Source organism: Amblyomma mixtum, chromosome 5 (assembly GCF_055824585.1).
Source record: "Amblyomma mixtum isolate Tamu chromosome 5, ASM5582458v1, whole genome shotgun sequence".
Taxonomy (NCBI): Eukaryota; Metazoa; Arthropoda; class Arachnida; order Ixodida; family Ixodidae; genus Amblyomma; species Amblyomma mixtum.
In genome coordinates this window covers 34,969,648-34,994,282 of record NC_143016.1, presented here as the reverse complement: position 1 = coordinate 34,994,282, position 24,635 = coordinate 34,969,648, and the positions used below count along the sequence as shown (strand labels likewise).

Below are 24,635 nucleotides of genomic sequence, written 5' to 3'. Positions count from 1 at the left end.
TAACAAGAAAGACTGTGCGTAAGATCCGACTCTCGTTCCGCCGTGCCCCGTGTTAGCTTCTTCGACTGAGCTGCTGGCTCCGCAGTTCTGCTCAGAGCATCACCGCCCGGGTAGATGAAAAAAAAAATATATATATATATATACACAAACCTGAGCTGTCGCAACAGCGTCTTGCTGACGCCATGGCGGCGCCTATCTGCGGGTGGTTGCCTTTGTGTACGCTGAGACCGCTGGCAAACAGTGACCCACATGGAAACCACAATGGCCCGAGGAACGAAGAGGGGGGGAAGAAGCCGCGGGACCACAGAGAGAGAAAGCAAGCTGCGTTTTTATTTGGTCCCACTCCGAGCTTTCATGTCTCTCTCTCGTTCGTTGCAAGCTGGATCTCGATGCTAGAGAAGATGATTTGATGGAGATGGCGCTGCTAAACGCTGACGAGGAAGTAATCGCCGCCACTTTCGCGGAGGAGTGCCCTCCTCGGTTCATTCGAATATCGATGAGTGCGTTTCATCACCCCTAGTGTTTTTCATTGCGTTTCGTGCTCGGCTATTTGTCACTCCTTTTTTATTGTTCTGCTTTGTAGGATCCAATGATCTCTATTTATTTGCTTTGTTTTCTGCGATGCAAAAAGAAGTATTTGTGTTGGCAAGCTTCCGTGTATCCGGATTCTAGGGACTCATTCTTCGGCCGATGTTTGGACTGACTGTGTCAGTGAGAACACGCCAGCTGAATGCAGCTCTTGGTGCTTGCTGTAGAGCTGCATGAAGGAATACAATGCTCACTAAACGTGTGGGCAGGCACGGTCTTGACATATGTGCGAGCTCTCTCCGGGACGTTGCTTCGGTTGCTTTGCGTCAGCAATCAGAGAGCGCACGTAAAGAGTAGGTGTCTGCTCTTCTATCCTTGTGGGCCTGACATTTAGTCGTACTCAGGCAGCAGTATTTTTAAGCCACGGCTGAATTTAAGAGAACGAACAAATCCGAGAAGTGTGCTCACCGAGTTACCACGCGTATGCGCACTGCGTGCAATTGCTGAAAAATAAAAAAGTAAGGTCACGAGGCAACGCAAATACATGATTGAAGGGTTCCTGCGCTTACTGACACCGCACATGCTTTTTGCTACAGTAGTCTTGAGGAGCATGTTATAAAGGAATAGAAAAACCAGCAAAGCCAGCAAAACAAGACGCGTTCACACAGCGAAGAAATGCACATGGACAGTGCTGGATAGTGCTGGAGCTTCATGGAATTTTCCATTTGAATTTGGCTTCGCATTTTGCTTTTGAGCGAGGCACCAATCTCTTGAGACATTTTCTCGAGATAACTATAGCCTTATAAGCAGTGCAGGCTACCAAGTAGATTGCAGTTCGACCGAGAACTCTAATACACATGATGCGTATAAGTTTTGTAAAGAAAAATAAGAAAAATGAAGTGATTTTTTTAAATGAAGGTTAGAGCTCGGGCACACATCATTTTCTCCTGGAACCAGACACTGACCTCAACCATGCCCACCTGCTTCCAACCGTTTGTCTTGCACAGCAAGAGAGAGAGAGCGAAAGAGAGAGAACTTTATTGTCAGCAATACGTTGGTGATGTTCTTGGGTACTTCAGCCGCTCCAGGTGGCCGGCAGTTTGAGTCTGTCGGCGACCTCCCGCGCTCTTGCCGTGGGCCTGGGCTGAACGTCCGGTTCCGGGCCAGTGAGAACAGCTTCTCATTTTTCAAGCGTGGGAGATGTGACTAGATCTGCCGGAGGCGGATCCTCCGTACAGTCCCAGATTATGTGGTCTAAGGTGGCAGGCTCACCGCATAGCTGACAGTACGGATTTACCAAATCCGGAAAGATATTGTATTATGTCCACAGGTTAGGCTCCGACCGCGTTTGCAGCCGCCTCCACGTGGTAGCCTGTTCGCGGCTGAGCGAAACGTGCGGAGGAGGCAGGCGCGCTCTAAGCTAGCGAGCTGGCAGGTTGACGGAGAGACGGTACCCCTCCTAGGGTAGACTTCACTCGTGATCATCCAGCGCTAAGTTAAGGCATCGAAGTGTCAGATTCAGGAAGATGTAGAGGAGGGCCGGTGTGTGGCAACGAAAACTTATGACTGGTTCACTGTAGTAAAAAATAAAGTGAAGAAACATGACCCAGCATGCCATTTTTTTTTTCGATTAAGGAGTGGCTCACTGACTCAAGCAGCGCCGGCTTGCCTCTTTATCACCGTAGGACCGCAGGCACTGGTGTCGTCATCATCATCTTCATCAGCCGCGTCGTTGTCTCCTCCCCGCTGCCCGCCGGTGTGGGACTCGATCCACTGCTGGCCGCCCGTGGAAGCCGGGAAGATCCTGACGCTGCCCTGCCGGGAGGTCTTCGGAAGGCTCAACTACACGCAGCACGACGTGCGCTGGGGAGCCGGTGAGTGGGTTTCCCTGGAAGACAGCTGATGTGCAAGGTGACAGTCAGTCGCCGTAGGAGGTTCTCTCTGTCTGAAAACTTTCACAGCAGCCTATGAAGTTTCACAGCGCGTGTTCGTGTCTCTCTTTTTCTTGGTCCTCCGTTTTAGTTGCGCTGTTTCGTTCCTTAAACATCCTATGAAGCCCATGAATTCAGACTGTCGTATATGGTGAGCCTAAAGTTCAACGCATTTTCGTCGGTTTCCGAATACGCGAAAGCAACATTGCGCGATTTGCGAAGTGGTTCTGCGCAGTACCATCGCTTTTAGCTGCAGATGTAATAACGAATTAACACAGAAGTATTGAGCGGTGTAGTGCAGTAGACGGAAAACCTTCCATGTTTCTTTGAAAAATAGCCTATTTCGCTCCCCAAAATTCTACCCATGTTGGTCTAGGTCGTTGAAAACTCTGAAAGAAACCGCACGATCAATTAATCTTTAAAATATTCTATCATAAATTACACTAATCACGGCGTGCGTTCATTTATGTGGACCCTGTTCCAGCTTATTACGCGGAACTATTCTGGCTGGCAAGAACTACTTGAGAGAGCGCTAATCGGCATAATCCAGAACCCTTAATTCCAGCAGTCACGCATTCCTTGATGCAGCAAATGCGCCTTCAGTTTCGGCCCCAGTGGACGCACGCAGCGTCGTTTCGTTGGAAGCCAACGTTATTTAAATATTGCACGAGCGGCTGCACACATGTGCATCCGGCGCCAGCAATTCCCACACGTGCAAAGCATTCAAAGACCCGCTCGGAAGCACAATCGGCACGTTAATCTGCGGCTCTGGCCGGGGAATTCTCGAATTAACAAAAACCGGGCCACATAGAACGCTCATCTCTCAGCCTCTTAGGAAACGAAGAAGTTCCGAGTAGGAGCAGTCTCTGCACTTCTGTGATGAGCCACTAGGGGACACTGCACGAGTCTCTAGACAATTCTTGGTAGGCTGGAGCAGTAACAAGCGGCTGTTTGTACAAGAAAATAACTACACAACATTTGCTGCAAATTATGCCTGTCATTAATTTTGTTATTTAGTCCTAGAGGATGTTTATTTGGGCTTAGTGCCTGTGCTTTTTGTTTGTTAAATTCATTTGTCTCACGCGGTGTTTCCCAGTCTTATTTTTGTGCAGTGGAATCTCGTTAATTGAAGCAAGCTGTTTTCTCATTCGTTTGCTATTCGATCTAAAGCTATGGTCTCATCTACATGTTGTGTATTACTGGCAGCCCGATAACTCCAACTCGGCCAAGCTCAAAACCAAACATCACTGTCTCTTGGGTTCCAATTATCGAGATCCGACTACAATATGAAGTCCATTCTTTTTTACTTGGCATCCCGCCCTTGAGGACAACAGCAGATGAAAATCAAATGAAAAGAAGTATGGGCAACAGCGACAGCAGCAATAACGACATCTGAATATGTGTGTTGATAAGCGACGAAGTTGAGTTGAAACATCTTTATCTCAAGGACGGCATCAATTCAGCAGTCTTCTTTTGCTACAGACGGTTTTGTCATAATTGCTGTTATTTTCAGCCTGCTGTTATTCCTTTCTGCCATTTTGAAAACAAGAAACAAAACAAGTTGAGTTCCGAGAGAAACTCACGGTCCGCCTTTTTGTAACTTTAAAGAAAGCCGTCTCGGTGCAAAGTAGTACGTCTTTGAGTTTGGGTTTCTGGTCCCATATTTCAAATTAAGGAAGTGAAGATGAAAGATGCTTATACTAATGATGTCTACAAAAAAAAAACGAAAGAAAAACATGAAGGATGATATATGTCCAAGGAGAGGGCTGAGTCGGGCTGGTTGGTTCATGGTGAATGGTACGACGAAACAGCGCTGACGCACGGGACGGAAGAAGAAGATAGACACATGCGCTGATATGTGGCTGTCGGCTGAACTTCATCAAGTTGTACTGTCTGAAAGACGAGATATTTTAGAAAAAGAAAAGCGTCGCGTTTATCATGTTCTATTCTTCTCTGCATGCGCAAAACCAAGGTATTGTCGCGACCATTGCGGCAGAGAGGTGAATCCTTTTCTTGATGACGTTCAGTCAACGAAACGAACTTGCGGAGGTCACGAGCCGTCTGTATCGAGCCTGATAAACGACAAAATTCGTCCCTTGAAATTGACTCAGACGTCTTTAGCATGTATGCCACGCCACAACTCGCGATGCACCTGAGGTTTGTTTTTCGAAAGAAAATGAGAATGTACAGCTCAGTGCTCGCAGCCAGAAAGGTATCATTTTAATTAGTTTTTTTTTCTCCATTCTGTTTCTGTCGCACAGCTCTGCTAGCAGCTGTGCTCCTGCCTAAACGTTGCGAAGTTTAGATGTGTGGTAACAAAGTACCGGTACTTCATCGATGTTTTTGAGCTTACTAACACGATCTGTTCATATAGATGAACGTTCTCCTAAGGCTAAGAGCAAAAAAAAAAAAAAGTTTTACGTTTGTGCTCATGGCGGTTTCCGTCTGCGTCAAGGGGTTAATGAAAGGCGAAGACTTCGGATCGTCGCCGTATATATCTCACTTTCTCCTAAGGTCGTTTCTGGGATGCTCAGAAGTAAACCAAGCACATCGCACGAGTCAGATGCAGGACCCGTCTGAGCCGCGTCTTTCAGATCCCATCAGAATGGGGCTCGGACAGTCCACTCCCTGGCTTCTTTTTCAGTGGTGTCAGAGGCAGGCGATCCCTTACACATGACGCGCACTCCGTATGAATCTGCTTCTATCGGCGAGACACTTCCGGACGTCTGCCGATGGCTCCTTTCATATGATGCCATAGTAGCGACAGTCGCCCGTTCGTTAGCTCGGTGGACGGTGCCTTTTGGCTCCTTTATACGCATTAAACCATGCACGGGCTGACTAAGCCAATGCTTTAAGCATCTCATCTCGCTGCAAATGAGTCATAACGAAAAGAGAAAAAAAGGCAGAAGGAAAGAACAGCGTGAAAACAACGACATGAAGCACAAGGTTGGATGCCTTTCAGCTCAATATGTGTGTGCTTTCTACCGCTTGCCCCGTATCCCCCTGCAAAATGGGGCTGAGTGTCGAGTGCGCCCCGAAAACAGGGCTGCGTTATTGGCAAGTCCGTGTTTTGCGCGTTTTTTTTTAATGCCCACGTGAGCGCTTGAAGTTATTTGTTTCTAACCGTTAAAGTAAAGCACTCCTGTCCTCCCAGATGCGTCAATATTTGTGCGGAAGAGTGCTTTACTGCACCCCTCTGTTTCACGAGGGCCGGCCGCCCTGTCGGCGCGCCCTGTTTGCCCTAATTATTGGCTTGCGGACCAGTGCCGCAAAATCGCGGAGTACTACTTTCACGCTGTTTACTCGTTCCTAAATGAGGCTTACATACAAAGTTTGATTTCAGCGCGTCCTCAGCAGCCAGAGGTCACCAGTCAAAATGTTTGTCGTCACTTTGTTCAAGCTGTGTGAAGAAAAGGAGGCCGGCCCGAAAGCGCGATTTTTCATCCAGCGCCAAAAAAATACTTAGTCTCTCTTTTTCTGATAACTTTTGCGAGAGAAGTGCGAAGATATTCACTGGATATAAACTTGTTTTCTGTCCCTGGATCTTCCAATTGGTTCGATGCCTTCGATTTGCTCTCATCAAAAAGGATGAACTGCTAATTTTTGCTGGTTTCAGACATGCCAACTGCTGCAACTTTCCCAGCGCTAACGAAATGTTGCTGTTAGCTTTTATCGTGGTATTAATTTTTTATTGCTTCATTATTTCGGCAACCAATGGGTAATAAATGTGTCGTTGTTGTTTAGCGGAAGAGTTTCGGTGGGGATATGATTAACTTAAGCAAGTAGGCTGTCCGCATCTGGTTTTATCTCGACCTTTTGTCATTATCATAACCCACCTCCCTATGCAGACATATTGCGTACGAAGAGGCGTTCTATCATGAGTTTGCCTTCTCGACGCTGTGTCGTTAATTTGCAGTTCATGAACTTTGTTCTCAGACTAGGCAATCGTTACGGACAGGTTAATGTGAATACTCCGCTGGGAAACCTATTGTAAACCACCTGTTCTCCATCATGTTCAGAATTAGTCTCGATGAAATGCACAAGGCGGCGCTGCTTCTGTGGATCCCGATATGCCTACGTAACCGTTTGTTTGTTGGCAGTAGCAGGGAAATTTTCTTAGTGTAGCGTTCCAGTATAATGAAGTATCTGCTTTGTCGGTGAGAAAAGAAGTTGCATTGATCCTCACTTTGCAATCTTTCAAACTATTCTTTTTTTTACCTTGCATGAAAAGAAAACTTTTCGTATAACTCTGTCTCAAAAAATTTCTCCCGCTTGTTTCGTGAAAAGCCTAGAGCGGCGCATGCTGTACATCAGCCAAGCAAAGGGCTGCCGCTATGCAATTCCTCTGACTTCCACGATGCGCGGTGGGGCGCTTCGAGCTAGCTTTAGCGAAGGTGGAATTCCGCGTTTAGGTTGAATGATGAGATGCGTAGTCTCGAAGCCAATTTCGAAACAATTCCCGCAACGGCGGCCACAAGTCTGAACTAAGTCGCAGGCCAGCCGCACGCCATATAGTTGCCTGTTGTAAAGAACGCTCATTTCTCATCTCCGCAGCACCGCCTTTCGTTAGCTCCAGGCACACAAACACGCGTTTGCAAATTGCGTTCCTACGGATTGCGGGCGAGGGGAAGCAGGCAGAGGAAAACGCAGGCAATGATAATTACTTTTTTTTTTTACATAAGTGGTTGTATGAGAAACCCTCTCCTGGGTAAACCCTCTTCGTAACAACGTGACTTCGGAGAGAAGTCATGTGGTCTACAGAATAGTGCTGAGTAGGTTTAGTGGGGCTGCTATTGTAATTTCCACATTCACAAAGACAAAAACATCGTAGTCGTCCTCATCTGTTGTGTCCGCGACAAAGCGGCAAACCGTGAACCAAGCAAGTGCACAAATAATATTTTTTCACCGTCAGTGTTTAGTACGCTCCGCAGTGGGAGCTGGCTGCTCGTCTGCTCCCTTAACAAAATGTATTCACTCTTTGCAATGGGGATAAAGAGCGGTGAAAAAGCGAAACAATATGGAGCGCGGTGTCGTTGGCGGAATGGTTTCAGAAGCACAAGCATGTGAAAGCGGTGCTAAGCTTGACAAACGATTCGCAGCTGCGTGGCCCATGCTAAGCGGGCGAAGCAAGCGTATATAGTGTATGAAGCTCATGCATTCGCTCTGGCGGCAAATATTCACAGCTTTGATATTAATGCTTGGCGTGCCGCACTCATCTCCTCAACGGCCGCGGGTTAATTATGCTACGCTTTGCTTTGCAAGCGGTCTCCACGAGGGAACTTGTTAGAACAAAGGTGTGAAGTGAATGTTAGTATCCAAATACTGTTGTCCACACGCACTTTACCGAACATAAAAATGGAAAACGTTGAAAACAGTAAATTAACTTCTCCGTGTAGTAATCTCGTCTTTCAATATTAAAGGGTTAGCCGTAGAAGTGTTATCTCACTATATAAGAGATGTGGCCGTCGGCGTCGTAGTATTTCAAATCAAATCAAATCAAATCAAATCAAAGTTTATTTCCCATCTAGCACTACAGATGGAGGAATCGTAGAAAAAAGCTGCCCTTGGGCAGCTTGACGAGTCTACAATACTAATTATTGACAGGGAAGCAACACAAGAGTTTATACAATTTCAAAAAAAAAAAAAAAACAAGCACATCAAGGAAGCACCGGAGAATACACGAAACAGCAATATGTATACATAATGAAACTTAAACCATGTTATTCAAGAACAAATTATGTAGTTCACGACGTGAAAAAGAAAATAAATCGAGGTTAATGTGGATATACCTATTTAAACTCATTGTTGATTTATCAGTGATTAAAATCGCATTTAGGAGGGCCGAAACAGTGTTCGTAACGGAATGTCCTCACAGCTGGCTTCGAGAACACCACTTCACTCTGCAGCATAATTCCGGCAAAACAGGTGGCCTTGAAAATGGGTGCAAAAATATTGCCTTTGACGCTTCAGAAACTTAAGCAAGGTTGCACACAAAAATTTTTTTCGCGGAGATTCTCATTGCCACTCAAAGTAGAGACGATCAAAAATACAGTTGAAAAATCGTCGGGTTGGTGCAGCAGTATTACTTTAGAATTAAGAATTTTGAGCGCAAGATGGTGTTGCTGGAAGCTATTCTTACGTTTAAACAGACTTCACTAATACAATTAAAGCATTAGAATAATACATTTTTTGACCATCTGAGTATCATTAACGCGCACTGATATTGCATAGCATATGGGCGCTTTTTAAGTCCGTGTGATTTGCGATGTCACAGCATTTATGGTCTAAACGCAAACGCCGGAGTACACAAAGGCCAAATTTCTTCGCACATCCTTCTAGATAGCAGCTGATTGCCGTGACTGCCATAATAATGGCGAGTTTGGAGTTGAAATGCATAGCTCGGGCACAAAACGAACCGCTATCAAACGCACAGGTTTCGATTAGATTTTTGGAAACACGCTACGTAGTGCGAATTGCACAAATTTAGCGGCACGGTCTAGTTATCATGTGCCTGTTTAGTCAAGCAACCAATTTTGCAGCAGGCACTGTGTGGGTTGTCGCTGCTATTTCTTTAAGGGGTGCAGCAAGAAGCAAGGAATTTTTTTAATGGCTGCACCATTAACCCTTAATAAGAACTGTCTGCCTCGGCACGCCATTGTCCCTATGGGATTTTGTGCACGAGGCAGCAATCGATCTTTGTGTGGCTTTCTCTTCGTCCAACGTCATTTCTCCCTTCTGAAATTAGGCGCCCGCGCCAGACATTTCTTGATAAAAGCCTATTCTCTTCATTCGCATTATCACCGCTATCGTCGCTATTATCATTACCCTCATCAATATTGTTACGAGGTGACAGGCCTGGGAAAATGAGGACATGATGACAGATGATATGATTCCATGGCTGCGGGCCCAGCGCAAGCACTCCGTCCCGCGCCACTGCCCTCTTCTTCGTCTTCGTAATATGACCCGCGTCCTCCGAGCGATCGTCCCGATCGATTGCTTGAATTCTGAATGGTGAGGTGGCGATGACCATAATCAGAAAGGATAGAAGAAGATGAAAGGCTTGCCACCAAGATGAACGAGATGGTCTGATGACCAGTTGTCCCTGGAGCTTCAGGTCCAGCGGTCGGTAGCCCACAGCCGAAGGTCAAGGTTTAAGGACTCGCCGGACAGCTTGAGCGGGGATGCCGTCTTGGTTCGGGTCGTCGTCGAGTCGTACTGCTTGTGGTCCTGGTCGTCGTGTCTTGTGGTCGGGGCTGGGGACGTGGCGGGGGAAAGCGGCTGGTCGGTTCTGGTCAGGTCGTGCTGGGGTTCAGCCGGCGGCGGAGTCCAGGTCCCCTCGGCTAATGACGAAGGCGAGCAGAAGGCGGCGATGCTCCAGGGACCAGGAAGACGATGAGGAACCCAGCACCTCACACCAAATGTTACGTGGCGGCCAGCCGAAGAATGAGGCGTGATGAACGATGGACAAGAGATGATTTTAATGGCCGCTGGCCTAGCGCGAGCGCTCCGTCCCGCGCCACTGCCAGCTTCGTCTTCTTCGTAACAATATTAGTTTTAACTAAGTAGTAGTAGTAAAAACATTTATTTATTTATTTATTTATTTTTTTAACTAAGGCACTTTAAAACAAAGGGTGCAGTATTCCATAACATAGTTCGAATACTTTCCGCGGAAATTAAAATATTTTTGGTATAAAGCCTCGTCACTAAATTATGTGGCGTAAAGAGCGCCGGAACAACGCCAACGGCCGCAACGAAAGTGCGAGTCATAGAAGCCACAGAGAAACATGTCCCTAAAGCTGCTGCCAAGCTCCGCAACTTCTATTCAGCCAGCGCCAGTGGAGCACATTAAGAATGCTCCAGCTGTCGCAGTAAGCAGCTGCCTCTCGTTGCTTTGTTTTGTTGTTGTGTCTAAAGTGGCTGCCATGAAGCAGTCAGTTTCGCAGAGGGCACTCCTGCAGCAGCAGCAGCAGTACATAAATAAGAGCCCAGTGGATCAACAGAGGGAAGGGTATGCAGGAAAGATGAAGGAGATCTTGTACTCGGCATAGCCTGCTTGTATTAGACAAAGCCTTATGCACAAGAATTCCTTTCCATTTTTTGCTTCGGTGCCCAAGAATCACCCGAGGTCAGAAATAGCGCCTACTGTTGGATTACAGACCTCTATAATTTTTTTTTCTGCGCGTTCTTCTTTTCATCTCTGTTTTCCTGAGGCATACTCATAACGCAAGCATGTTGGCTTCAAGAAGAGTGCAGAGCACATCTCTTCCATAAAGACAGCTGTACAGGCTAAACGTACATAAAGAAAAACATGTCTTATGACTGTTTCTTCACCGAAAGTACCGGCAGTTTGAGCGGTCGCACACGCTAAAGTGATCTCGACCCGCCGGAGAAGGTGCCATTCGCTTCACCGTCCCCTTTGATGACCTTTCTGTTTCATGTTTTCTCATGTTAACTTTACTTGTTCCTAACCTCATTAACTTCGAAGTGCTGAACGTCTTATTTTGGAGAAACACAGCCATTCCGTGGCGCTATATAAAATGCCATTTCGGACATGGTGAACACTCCATGAAACATGGTAGAGAGAGGGTGTGGTAGATGGTCCTTGGCGATCACAAAATGAACAAGGGAGGGGAAAACCTCAGGTTGCTTAAGCCAACGTTTCGACAAGGCGACTTGTCTTCGTCTGGGCAAAGCGTTCACCTACCCCACCCCCGGGGCCTCCCTCCTCGGAGCGAAGGCCCTATTTAATCCCTGCCAATGATGAACGCTTTGCCCAGACGAAGACAAGTCCCGTTGTCGAAACGTTGGCTCAAGCAACCTGAGGTTTTCCCCTCCCTTGTTCATTTTGTGAACTCCGTGAAACAGCCTTTTCGGTTCAAGGTTGTTCAAGGTTCAAGGTTGTCCGGTTCAAGGTTCAAGGTCCGAGTTGTTTCCTTTTTAACAACCACGAGTCACCACAGTATTACTGTGCCCGCTTCCTGTTTCTCTTTTCACACTTCTGATGTCGGCCAAACAGCACAAGCGATCTGTCGTTTTCCGATGCGTTCGGTCAAAGTCATGTAACGCTTTCTGTGCCTGCCTTTTAGCCGATGAAAAAGACCGGAAGTTACCGGTGGTCCTGGGAAGTTCCCAATTTCCATCTTCTCGCTCTGAAGTTATTTTTTTCGTTTGGCGCAGCTTGCCTATTCTTTGAGTCTCATGAGCTGGAAAGCAGTTTGCAGAAACAGGAAGCGTTTGTTTTACTTCGCCGTTTGAGTGGGACTTATTCATTTTCGCTCCTAGTTAATGATAGAAGCAGGTTAGGCTGCTAATTGTAGCAGCAATAATGAAGCATCTACTCTGGAAGAGGCATTTCTAAAGATCGCGTAAGCAGTTCAATTTTTATTTTACTTTAATATACATGAAAGCATCGCGGCATACATGAATTAAGAGTTTTGTTTGCAACTCAGGCTATGAGGGACGCCGTAGTGAAGGGCTCCGGAAATTTCGACCACCTGATGTTCTTTAACGTGCACTGACATCGCACGGTACACGTGCCTCTAGAATATCGCCTCCATCGAAATTCGACCGCCGCAACCAGATCGAACCTGCGTCTTTAGGGTCAGCAGCTGATTGCCATAACGACTGAGGCACTCCGTCGGCTAGTTAAGCGTTTTAAACTGGAAACGACATTTTAATCAACATCTATAGCTTCCATAGTTATACATGTGTAGTTTTTATGTACAGCTATACGCGTGCGGCCCGAGACAAGAGCGCCCAAATCACAGCGCTCAATTTTAAACCGTGCATGCAGGCAGTTATGACACCCTAGAAGTTTGAAGAGTACAGTAAACAGAATAGTTCACCTCTCTCCACCTTCGGAGCTTTGGAACTTTGGGCTTGGTGTAGTTGTCTGACGTACTCAATGGCTTAAAATGGAATAATATGGACTGAGAAAGTATCACAAAGCATTCTGTAGATGTAAAGCTTGAGTAGCTAACGCTTACTTCGCATTATATTTGCCTAATAATTGAATTCCTTTACGATGGTAGTACCAGTCGGGACCAGTAGATATACTGTTAGCGGCAAATTAAACGCGAAGAAAACAACAACAACGCCAACTCAAAAACGCAAAAAAATATTAACTGTTGGACAGAAATTACAGGCAGGGCCATTCAAACGTTACCACAGCCGTCTCCGTGCCATGGTAGTGAAAATCAAAAGCATTAATGATCAGTATTGCTTACCTAAAATCTTCTCTCTTCTCGCTTCGATGGTCTTGTTCTCGTTTCATCTGACGTGGATAGTACAGAAAACTTATTTGATAAAGCTACATTTGTTTGTTCTCCACGATCACTTCACATTGCCTTGTGCAACAGGAGTGCATATTCCAATATTATTTTTGATTTTCAAACAGTTGTCCACCAATACGGAAAGCAGGGCAAACTACTTTTTACTCACAGATATGAAGTGTACAGTCAACTGAGCCCGAAACACTTCAAGCTGAAATACACAGCACACGTCCCGTTCGAGGAACAGGTTCAGTGTCAGAAGACAGCGCATATAGAACCTGTGAAAAACGCAACAATGTCGTCTGTTCAGAGGAGCGAAAGAAAGCTATTCGAAACAAGTGCATTGGACCTTTAGTCTTGCGAAAGCAGTCATCCTCCTTCTGCAATAGCGCAGAGGCGTGTTCATCTGATCCAAGCCGCACACGTGGCATAGTAAAAGGTTGTCGCAACCTTTCCCTAATCTGCAGACTGGACCAAAAAAGCCGTCGGTGTCATCAGAAGCAGGCTCGCTACTCGTTGTTCTTGTTTCGCTCTTTACTGTCGCACCTTGAGTTGCGAACACGTTTTCCACGAAACGGTTGTTTTGTTTCACTCTTACGCTGTTACGAGAACGCAGGCATCACCCGAAAAACGCTTGCGTTAACTCAAACGAGACTGATTACCTTTTCGATTTGAATAGCCGCACCCTCCGATGTTAAAATTTTCTGACCTGTTGCTGTTTGGGCTCTGCGTTTTTGCTTTTTCATCAGGATTTATTTTCAAACGTCGAAAAGAAAATCAGCCACCAGAAGAGCGCTGTTTCCACTTTTTCATTCAATCCTCACGTATATTTACGCTGTATCTATCTATATCTCACAGCTATGATTTACTACTTAAACAAGAGTTTTTTCGCTATAAGACGGCCTTCTGGAGCCATTATGGCATTGTTTTCACGAATTTGTGCATGGGAATACGTGTATCAACTAAGGCCCTCATGTTGACAAGTGACGCCACCATGACGCCTCGAATCTGTGAGCTAACCGCTCCGTCTCGAGCGACGCGGTTAATAAACTATATATTTGTGTGGAACAGTGGTTCTAGCTGCATATTATAATTCCTTATCTCAAAAACAATGCATGTTTTCCTTTCACATATGACTTTTTATTAAATGTAGGATGCATTCAATGGCTGATGTCTTAGGTTTCTTCACGAGTTTTCGAATCGAGAATTTTCGAGAAATTCTGCTAAACCTCGTAAGGGATGGTAGGAAGGTACACATGAAGTCGTAGCCAATTTATTTTTGCAAATTTCACAGGCATTGATATATAATTATGCAATCTTTAAGTCGTTAATTTCCCTTGTGGTGTATTAAGGGGATATTTCAGATGAACTAGTAAAAGCAAAATGACTAAGAAGTACTTGAAGCTGGGCTTGTTGGTGCATATTCGTGAAAGACATGAGAGCGCAAAACGGGGACACGGACGAGGAAGGGAACAGGACGAGCGCTGCACTTTCAACAGGATTTATTCAGAGAAGAACGTTTAAATAGCCTTTGCTGTTATCCATGCTCTTGATCGCAGACAATCGCCTCTTACAGATACGCATCAAGAAACAGCATGTCACTGTGGCGAAGAACAACTGACGTGTCACTAATACAACTATCACCTCGCTTCTTGATATAGAAGGCTTCCACAAGCTCACGTTCAGTCCTATCTCGGCTTTTCAATAGCACTTTGCAATCATATAGTCGAGGCTTGCAGGCTACACGCTTCTCTTTCGAGCAGGCTTGGCAGTGGTCTGGAAGATGTCCTCTCTTGTTTAAAGAATTCTTGTGTTCAAGCAGGCGCTCATTAAGACAACGTCCGGTTTGTCCAACGTACACCTTGCCGCATGTAAGCAGCGCTCGTCCTGTTCCCTTCCTCGTCCGTGTCCCCGTTTTGCGCTCTCATGTCTTTCACGAAATCAAAATGATGCGGCAACCTGCTATTCTTCTCTCCTGCTCTGTGTTCGCCCTTGATATATTCTTTTTGAAGCCACCACTCAATGGACGCATTTGCATTCCATTCGTTTAACCTGTCCTCTTGTTCCTCCAGTCCTTCTCTCTCTCTGTTCACCCTGGAATTTTAGCTGCGCATGCAACCGCCAAAGTGGGAATGCAATCTGCAGCGAATACAATAGATTCAGCCGGAGGGAATCAAATTGGATGGCGAAAACCGCCCGTAATCTGTGTGAAGCATCGGGTTGAGGAAAACGTGAGCAGAAATAAACGCCCAGATTCGGGCGGCTTTCGAACCCACGGCGGCGCAAAGAGATCATCTTCGCTTGCCGCCTCTTTAGGCCACTCGGCCGTAGTCGCAGCCTTTCCCCTCGCGTGTTAAAATGCCCGCCTCTCGCGTTGTGGATGTGGTCATTATCAACTCTCTACCATGCCTCTCGCGCTCTGCATTGGATATCGACGTCTTCATGAACTTTCATGGGCCTCCAAATGCAAGAGCACGCGGGAACTTGAACCCCCTTAAACAGACAGGTGGGATGGATGGAAGTTAGGAGTATCACTTCTGAAACAGGGCGGCAGAACAGTTACCCCCATGCTCAGCACGTTTCCCTATATTTTCTTTAGGCAACCCGTAATACTTAGTGGTATTGTCTATTAATTCGCCATTTTTATTTAAATACAATTTTAATCCTCAACTTGTAACCTTACGTCACCACCCTGCTTTTGAGCCACCAATCTTCTCATTGCTTTTTGCTAACTTCTAGAGTAGGTTTCTTCAAAATACCTTTGTTATCTCTAATTACTTGAGCCTCAGGGAGAGTGAGTGATCCTGCATCGGCATTCACCCAGATGGATACTTTCACATTGTAGTATAAGGTGCTCAATTGTTTGTGCAGAATTACCACACATTGCACATGTGTCATCTTGGTTAAATTTATTTTTCTGGCCTTGCGTTCTAAGACCTCTGATCTAGCTTCGAAGACTCGAGCGCTGTCTCTTGAGTTATGACAAAACGATTCCCTCCTGAATCGTCTTTTTTCAATTTCTATATAGTTCTACAATCTAGTTCTTTTCTGCTGAAATAATTAATCTATAACAAAGAAAGGCGCAATGAATCGCCATCTGACGAGCATGGAGCAAGTTACACGGAACTGCGGGAGATCAGAACGACGGAAGCAGGGTAAAGAAGAGCCTAAATTGTCATTTGTGTGAATTGATTCAGTTCGTCAACACAAAGCTCTCACGAAATCATAGCCCACGTGCTAACGAATTCCCCTCAGCATCAATCGCATTGATCGCCCGAGAGTACTTTAGTGTTTCGTTGAATCAACTCAGGGTTGTAATCCTGAAGTACGCTTTGCCACATCAGTACAGTTTTTGCAGAATACCAAGCTCTGCAGAAAAAAATTATCAAGAAAACACTTCACACTCACTATTAAACCGGCTATTACAGCTCTTTGAAGCGACCTACGGCTGAAACTAGATACAGTTCAGACAGCTATTTCCGGAAGGACTCAATGTCAGAATTATTTAAACAGCGTTACCGGACACGCAACGAAGAAGGAAAGACACACACTGCGCTATCAGTGCAGTGTGTGTTATACTTATGAACAACCACCGACTCTCCCAAATTGCCGAACTTCTTCAACTCAATCTCTTCTGGCCTCTGCGCAGCTTAGGGGACCGATGCTGAGCGCAGAATGAGACAGCTGAAAGGAGAGAACAAGGCGTAGGGACCTGATACGCCGCAGCGTACTTTTAGCGTCTTTCGCCGAATCATAAAACAGACATCACAAAATCAACAAAACAATGCAACAGAAATCCAATAAACACAAAACAGCAAAAAAAAAACGATGACCTCAAAAAGGTGGACCTTCGGTAGAAGTGTAAAAAGCAAACTGATGCTAGCGCTTGGGGATACAGGCAAGTATTACCACTGGAGAAACTAATTCTCCTAAGAAAAATAATGTGAGACAACATAAATGGCGCGCTCACCTGAGGGGGATTGCATTCTGCACAAAACAGATTAAGCGGTTGAGAACCGGGCTGCAAGCTCCAGAAGTTTTGTTGTGTGTTCTTGTAATTGTGATACTCAGAAGAAAAGGGAACGAAAAGGAAGGAAAACTAACAGATGAGGTTTCATATTGGCTGCCCAACGCTAGGGAAACGGGATGGACAGGCCAAAGGCGGATAAACATTGGAAAAAGGAAGATCGTAGTGCGCGCAAAAAGAAGGAAGTGCGCGGCACGGCTACAGTTCCAGAGTTGAAGTAGCTGATTAGCAATGGAGAAAATCTTTAGGAACGTGACCGCTTACTCCAAAGAAGCCGGTGCTTAACCAGTAGGAAGTTGTCAAAGATGTCACATGAGAGACGCTCGTATTTTCACACCAAAGCATGGGCACACGCAAAGAATGTCATATTAAAAAATCTGGGCGTGTGGTGCAACATTTCCGTCCGGATTGTCAGCCCCACCGGTAGTTCATTGCTGCTGAGTTGCCTCAATGCCGGCGCGCTTTTGATTTCGATCTCAAATGATACTCCGCTGCCTGGCAGCCGTAGTGGGCGGATTCATGCCTCCAGGGTATAAAAATGTACTTTCCGCAAATACACTTTGGCGTTGCTAAATTGAGCCAGTGCACCTGAATAGCGCAGATATCACTACCCGGCTTTCTGTCGACTGTCTCTGGCGCTGATTGCAAAGACAATTGCTTAACAGTGAAACAGTTCGACAGGAATCTGATATCTTTTAAACCAGGGTGTTATGGTCATATTATCATTTTAAGAGGAACTGTTTTGTTATTATTCAGAACTGCACACTTGGCCTCCACCTCGTACTTTATGAGTTTGCAAAAGCGCCAGGCCTTTGTGTTCTTCAATGCAATGGTCACTATCGGGTGGGACATGCGGTCGTAAGACGACGCCAAATGCTTCTAAATGCCTCTCGAACGCTCCGTGTGAGTCTGTGTAGTGCTCATAAGTAGTTAGCAAAGGGGCGATAGTAGTAACTCCTTAGAGGTTGGCGACACCAGGAATTAAGAAAGAGATAAAAGAGGCAGACATAAAACGATTGCGCAGCCTTCACGCTATTACCGTGCTCTCCCCTCACTCGGGTCTGCAATTTCTCCATCTTTGTTTATGTCCGTGCCGTGACGTCACTACTTTCTCTCACATCTACTCCACTTGGTTCGTGCAGTGAACGTTAGTGCCTGTTCACGTGCCCATGGAAACTCGTTCGAGTCTTCAAGTGTGGGTAGCAAGCATAGACCTGTGTGAATGCTCTTTGGTACACAAAGCATTACCACATTCAGTGTCTACGTCACCTCTCCCTCTCCCCCTCGTTCTTGACAAAGCAAGTGCAGCACCAAACTTGGCTCATTTCCCCGCTTACCCATTCGCATCTCCACACTTAATCGTTCGGCTCCATACGCCACGCCGTGTTTACGCTACCGCGGCGGCTTATGCACCCCTCCTCACTTTCGTGCTTCGCCGCCTGCCAGCGAGCGCCCAGATTTACCATCCCGTGGCGACGCCGCTAACACGTGACTGGGTCATGCGTGGCTTCTTCGCGTAGATCCTCCCATGAAGAACATTCGCTCTAAAAAAAAGGCGAAGTTTAAGCGTCCTCTGGCTGCGTTTCGCGGCTGACGCAACATAGCGTAAACGTCCTCATTTACTCTACGTTTGCGTTTGTCTGCAATCTTCCATAAGAAGTTCCCACACAGCATTTCTGCGTCACTAGGCATCAGGGGACCGAACACTTTCTGAAACTGATTTGTTCTGCAGGATATCATTGGGACGGAAAATGTGGGAATTTTTCTGATAAGGTTTCCTTAATTTTTTGCTGTCCTTAATGGTTTTCCTGAAGTTTTCCTTAATGGCTTCAGGTTCGCAGCGGCTTCCGAAACATTTTCAAGTAATTTCGTCGAGAATGGGACCAAAAATCATGTATGCTTGATAGTGAAGGCTCTCACTTATGACGAATTAACTCCGGCAATGAAAAATGATTATTTATTGGTAAAGTGATTTAGAGACACGTAAGACCTAACGTTGCTTTCTTCAGGTATGCCACTTCTAACACGCCTGCATGCTGCACGTATTTGTTGCGGCCCACATGTTTTCATGACGGCATTGTTCACACTTTAGCTAGGCGTTCCGAATTGATTCAGTTTCCAAGCTTGACTTTACGACCAGTGCTCTGCGTAGCCACCGCCTCGCGCTTTACTACGAAACTCTGGTTAGGGTTTTTTATGGTCGTTCAAAACGCATCCCTAATTTCGGGCACAACCAAAACTTAGGGAGAGCTGGGCTCACTGAGCATAATCAATTGAAACTGGCGTATACTCTGGCGAAGCGGCTGATTTGCATGCGCCGCGGCGCTGCTGTGAGAAATGGCCGCGAAGTTCCGGTGCCCGTTAAGCAAAGCTCGGCTTTTGCGTAGCTGAAGAGCCCCAAAGCGACACTCACCGATAGCACTGCTGCGCGAACAGCGCCATGCGTCCTGAGAAATTGCTCTTGTTGGCGGGCCCCTAGAGAGCCAAGAGAGGCCTGGCCGACAACACCCGTAGCCTGATCCCTACCAGGTTTTTTTTTTTTCTTCAAATCATCAGACCGCCACTCTTGGAGAGAAAGAGGAAGAAAAGATGAATCGCCGGATATCCCGAATGGTGATGTTTAGGCATGGTTCGCACCATTTCTTTTCCCTTTGATAAAGAGCGCAGCCGTAAATGTTCTTCTGATTTTTCTTCTCTCCTCTCGTAAGTGCGGAAGTGCATGGCAGGAAACTTCGCTTCGTCTATCCCTGATGCAAGATCAAGCCAAAGTTAGCGGTGGCCTGCACTGGAGAAAGAATCGCCGGTGCACAGCGGAGCCAAAAGTGTGCTCTGCTGCAAGACAGCATTCAGAGCGAACGAGGTGATGTAAACAAAGCAGAACACAACAGCAAATTAAAATACAAAAGAGAAGAATATTATTCAGAAAGGCACACAGGATGTCTGTAGCGTTAAAGAAAGGGGGGGGGGGGGGATTGATGAACGGCAAATGATAATAAACCCCACAACTTACAAGCTGCAGTTTGCTCTGGCTCTCAGCTTCACGGCTTATTTTCTAGGCAAGAAACTCTTAGCGCGTCTTAAATTTCACAATTCCACTTTCAGCGAACCGTCATGGGACGTTGTTGAAACCCGTTAACACCAAGTCTCTAAATTTGAACAGCTCAACAGGACTCGTGTTTTTCAAAAGACTGAGGTAACCGTCGTATTTACTACGATTCAGGGTTCTGAACGCCGAGCTTGTCAACTTGCCGGCCGGGGTGGGTCGGTGCCGAGACTGCGCTTATGGGAAGCATTACAAGAGCAAGAGGGCTGTGTAAAAAAAAAAAGAACTATAAGGACGCTTAAGTTGTTCCAAGAGTGAAATGTGATAGCATTGCATTTCACATTTGCCGCAGCTTCTGTTGCAACTTCTGTGTGTGTTTGCGTCAGTTCATTTACAATTGTCGGTCTATCAGCCGCTATATTCGGACTGCTAGCTGCAGTAGCAGGTATCAGCTATGTTGTTACGGCGCTGAAACTTGCATATATCAGATTTTTCTGCGATTTTTGATTTCGATTCTCTGTCTAGGTTCCTGTAAAAAACTGGGTTGTTCGCAACGCGATGGGCTGGTTGTGATGACGTTACACGGTCACATGACTTCTGTCGACAAATCAAATTCCCGCCTGCCGCAGGGGGCAGGCTGCTCACAGTTCGATGGCCAGGTTGCCACCTACAACAGTGGGAAGCATTTGATGACGACACAAGGTCATGTGACCTCTCTCGACCGGTCAGCGATTTACGTCACACCGGACATTGGCGGGGTTTTCGTTGGACAACTATAATGATATCGCATTAAAAAAGTGCAGAAATAAATGTAGCTTTCGTTCATACCATCGACTTACTTATGGCATGCACATTCCAGAACCAAAGAAGTACAGATGCTATATACCGCTTATTTTCTCTCTTAATTACTCATATGGCGCCTGCAAGAGGAGCGTGGTGAAGGAAGACATGCAGGCAGAGAAGCAAGGCTAAGAAATTTATGTAATAAACGCATCACGGGACTACAAATAAGCAAGAAACCAACATGTTTTTTTTTGTTTTTTTCTGCGCTGGTAGATCACCGCATACTTAAAGTAATGTACTGAGAATTGCGAAAGCACCCCAGTGATAACACTGCCTTTTGTGAACGAGCTCCCCCATAGGGATGTGGATCAGGTGGCAGAGAGCCGCGTTGATGACGATGGCTCAACAGACGGGGACTTTCGGGATAGCTTGTACGCGCTGATGCTGATGGCTTCCGATACGACGGAATAGTGTTCAGACTTCCCCTTAGAGGTGCCCGCCCGCGGATAAGTTTTGTGCAAGTTTTAAGGCGGGAGCCTTTAATGCCTCATCGTTGTAAACAGGAGTTGTCGACAGAAATGTCACGCTTTTCAATTGGTCGAAATGGTCGTGACGTCACAGTGCACGAATTTGAAACGGGGCAAATTGTACTTTGGCTGGTAACCATGCAACCAATTAAAGGGATGGTACAGTGATACTCCAAGTAGTGGAAATGAGTTTAGTTAATTGCTTAATTAACCAATTAGCCAAATTGACTTTTCTAGTCAGACTAGATAGATAAATAAAACCGAGTAGGAAATTGGTCGAGTTGGGGAATCGAACCAGGGTCTTTAGAGTGCGAGACGAGGACGCTAACCACTCCGCCATGCCAGCTGGATGGTTTGGAATGAACAAAGGCGAGTCTAGCTAATACGGTGTCTTCGTTCACTCCCATCTTTCTCCCTTCCCGTTACAGCGAGGTTCAGGTGTCCACCGAGAGATGCGAGACAGATACATTTCCTTTCTTCAAAAACCAATTTACCGAAGAGCAAGGCGTAGAGCCGAAGGGGCAATGGCGTTCTGTGGACTCCCTGGCAGCGTTGCAAGACTGTGTCGCGTTATACTCTTATAGGCGTAGCTTAACATCTTAACCACACATCACTGACACAAGCAGCAACACCGCGCTTAAGGCTTTCGTCTCACCGCTCTTTAGGTCAACAAAGTGCCCCCCTGAATTTTTCTGCATAAACATTGTGGGTAAAATGCGGGGGCGAAATAACTTTTAGGGTTTCGCAAACATGATAATGTAGACCTGCTTGAGTTGCGCTTGTGAGTTATTCTCAACTGTTGCTGCAATATGGAGGTGTGGATGAGTGGAGATGAGGCTGTATGCTACCTATCTCTCGCTCTCTCTCGTTGCATCTTTCAGCTAATTTGTTTCTTATTTTACCCTCTTTAGCGTCTCCGTTCTCTGCATTTATTTTCCGAATTACGTTCAGCTTTTTTTCTACCGCTCCTTTTTTTTAAGTATTTTGTGTTTCTGACACCCCGTAAACATTTTTCGTTTACTCGCAGATTTGAGAGGAAACGCATGACTGACGAAAGAGAAGCGATAAGTTTAGGAAGAAATTTTTTGCGCAGCCATTTCAGTACAGTGTCTCTTCGCCGAATAGAGTCAAGGTGCTTCCATGTGGGTCTTAAATAATGATCGAAAAAAAAAAATCCCTGTGCATGTCTGTTGCACAAGATCCATTCAGATTTAAATAACCGGCGCTAGTTTAAAGCTTCATGTGATATTGCATCACCGTTCGTGCATGGTCGTTACCCATCGAGCGCCTTTCGTTGTTTGAATTCTGAACACTACTACACTTTTTAGTCGCCAGTAATGTTTCGCAAGCTTGGTGGCAGATGCTTATGCTCATAAATTGCCCGATCTGTTCAAGGCGGCTAGTATGCATCTTTCAAACTCAGTGCAGAGTTTTCTCGTACCGACAAATTTGATATTTACGGACTTCGGCTGAGCTCACGGCCATTACTCAATACGAAGACGTCTGTATAAGGCACGTATAATATTAGGCTGTAGCGATGTGTCTGCGTATTTCAACTGAGAACTTAGATGAAGACTGAACATACAAGGGTAAATTTTAGATTTCAAAAGCCATGTAAATAATTCGTGGGCGTGAAAAAATCGCATCTGCTTCGGTACCTTGACTAACGTCTGCATGTGTTCCTCCGTTTTACAGCTAACTATCGCATGTCATCATCATCATCATCATCAGCCTGAAGACGCCCACCGCGGGCAAGGTCATAACTTTCCAATGAACTCTCTTCTGTGCCAGCTGCGGTCACCTTATCCTCTGAAACTTATGTGATCCGCCTACTTGACTGTACCACCCCTGCTACACTTTCGTCCTGTTGAAATTCAATTGATTGCATTTAACGATCATCAGCTACCTTTGTTCGCACTGCATGCACTCCCCTGCGTTTCTTCTTTATTTCGGCTAGGGAGTAATTAACTCGAAATTGTTAGTTGGTCCACTCTGCTCTCTTCATGTCTCTTAACGTCACAGCAATCATTTTCATTTCTTTAGGCCGCTGCACTGTACTCAATTTAAGTCCTGTTATTTTGTTAGCCTCCATGTTTCTGACCATAAGTGAATATCGGTAAGAGACAGCTGTGATACGCTTTCCTCTTATGAGATATTGATACACATCCCCTAAAAAAACAAGCCAAATGCACTCCATCCCATTGTTATTCTCATGGTCCAAATCTCCTCATTGTTCATTTTCCTCAAGATTCTTATTGCCCAGATCTGCGATCAGTACCTGCCCCAAGTAGATGTGCTCCTTTATTACTTCGAATGATTCGCTGTATATCATAAATTCGTGTTTTCAGTTCTGATACTGTTGAGCATTACTTCGGATTTCTTCATTTCAATTTTTAGACTGACCGTTCTGCTTTGCCCGTGCAGGTCTTCGATCATACTTCGCTATTCGTCACCTGAGTTAGCTAACAAGGCAGGTTCATCAACTAATCTGAGATTATTGGGGTATTCTTCATTTATGGAGGGGAAACAAGTGTATTAAGGTTTCACGGACCATATCCATGGACTAAGCTCGGACGTCCTGAGGCAGTAGGCCGCTTAATGTTAGATCTCAGTTGGCCGAGCCATACGTCTAGCGATGCGTCATCTGCTTCATACGAACCCCTAGAACGCTCTGAATGGCAACTGCAGTTCTTTGTTATCACGAGAGTGGGCGTGTTAGACACTAGACAGTCGACACTCATCGAGAGGATTCAAACTTGATTTTTTCGGTCGGTTACAACACAAAATATCGGAAAATAGTTGCCGGTTGGCCCAGCCAGGTGTAGAGGGTCCTCTGTGTGACATCACAGCCCGAGCTCGACGTGGGCCCTAGCCATCGTGTGACCGTGTCGTTGCAGGACAGGCGCTGTTTGCCACTGTAAGGAGAAATGGGTGACCAGAGAGCCAGTGTGTATCTCCTAACTTACTAAAGAGCCCAGTCGAGGTCCTGCTCACCAGCCTTACTAGTACAATCCAGTTTCGCTGTTACGCCAGAAACACCACCCCAGTGGCGGTCACCAGTGCAAACGGAACTGTAGTCAAGTCTGCTTCCTATTGAGCGCGTCGTCTGCTACACGCGGCGTGGATAGGCTGCGTGATAGTAGTTTATCTACTTGACATAACATCATCTAACCTTGTGTTTGGCGCATGATAGCCATAGTTTGTTATGCGCCATAAAACCCCATATAACTAACTAACTAAGTAGTTTATCTGTGGCACCACTGTTCTTTGGAACGAAGAAGGCAAGTCATAACTCCTTTTTCATGCTATGGGATGCGAGTATTGTGTGCTGAGATTAACGTAAGTACCGTGAAACTGGATTTACATGACGCGTTGGGCCTGCCACAGGAGTGTGCGACGATGCGATTTAGGAGCAGGCGCTGCAGATGCAGAGCTGGGTATTGGGTGTGCTGGCTCACATTGCTTGTGCTCGCAGAGCACAGTAGCCAAGCATTAGAGGATTGACTGGTCACCAGCGTGGCTACG

At 46.0% G+C, this 24,635-nt stretch overlaps 1 protein-coding gene across 1 annotated transcript in view; it reads left to right on the top strand.

Annotated features, from left to right (window-relative positions):
• The first annotated feature begins 415 nt into the window (after positions 1-415).
• LOC149341732 (diuretic hormone receptor-like) overlaps positions 416-24,635 on the top strand; it is a 50,005-nt gene continuing 25,785 nt past the window's right edge. Inside the window, exons 1-2 of the mRNA XM_089546695.1 lie at positions 416-500; positions 2,214-2,402. Of these exons, the coding sequence (XP_089402821.1) occupies positions 416-500; positions 2,214-2,402 (274 nt within the window). The remainder of the gene's footprint in view (positions 501-2,213; positions 2,403-24,635) is intronic.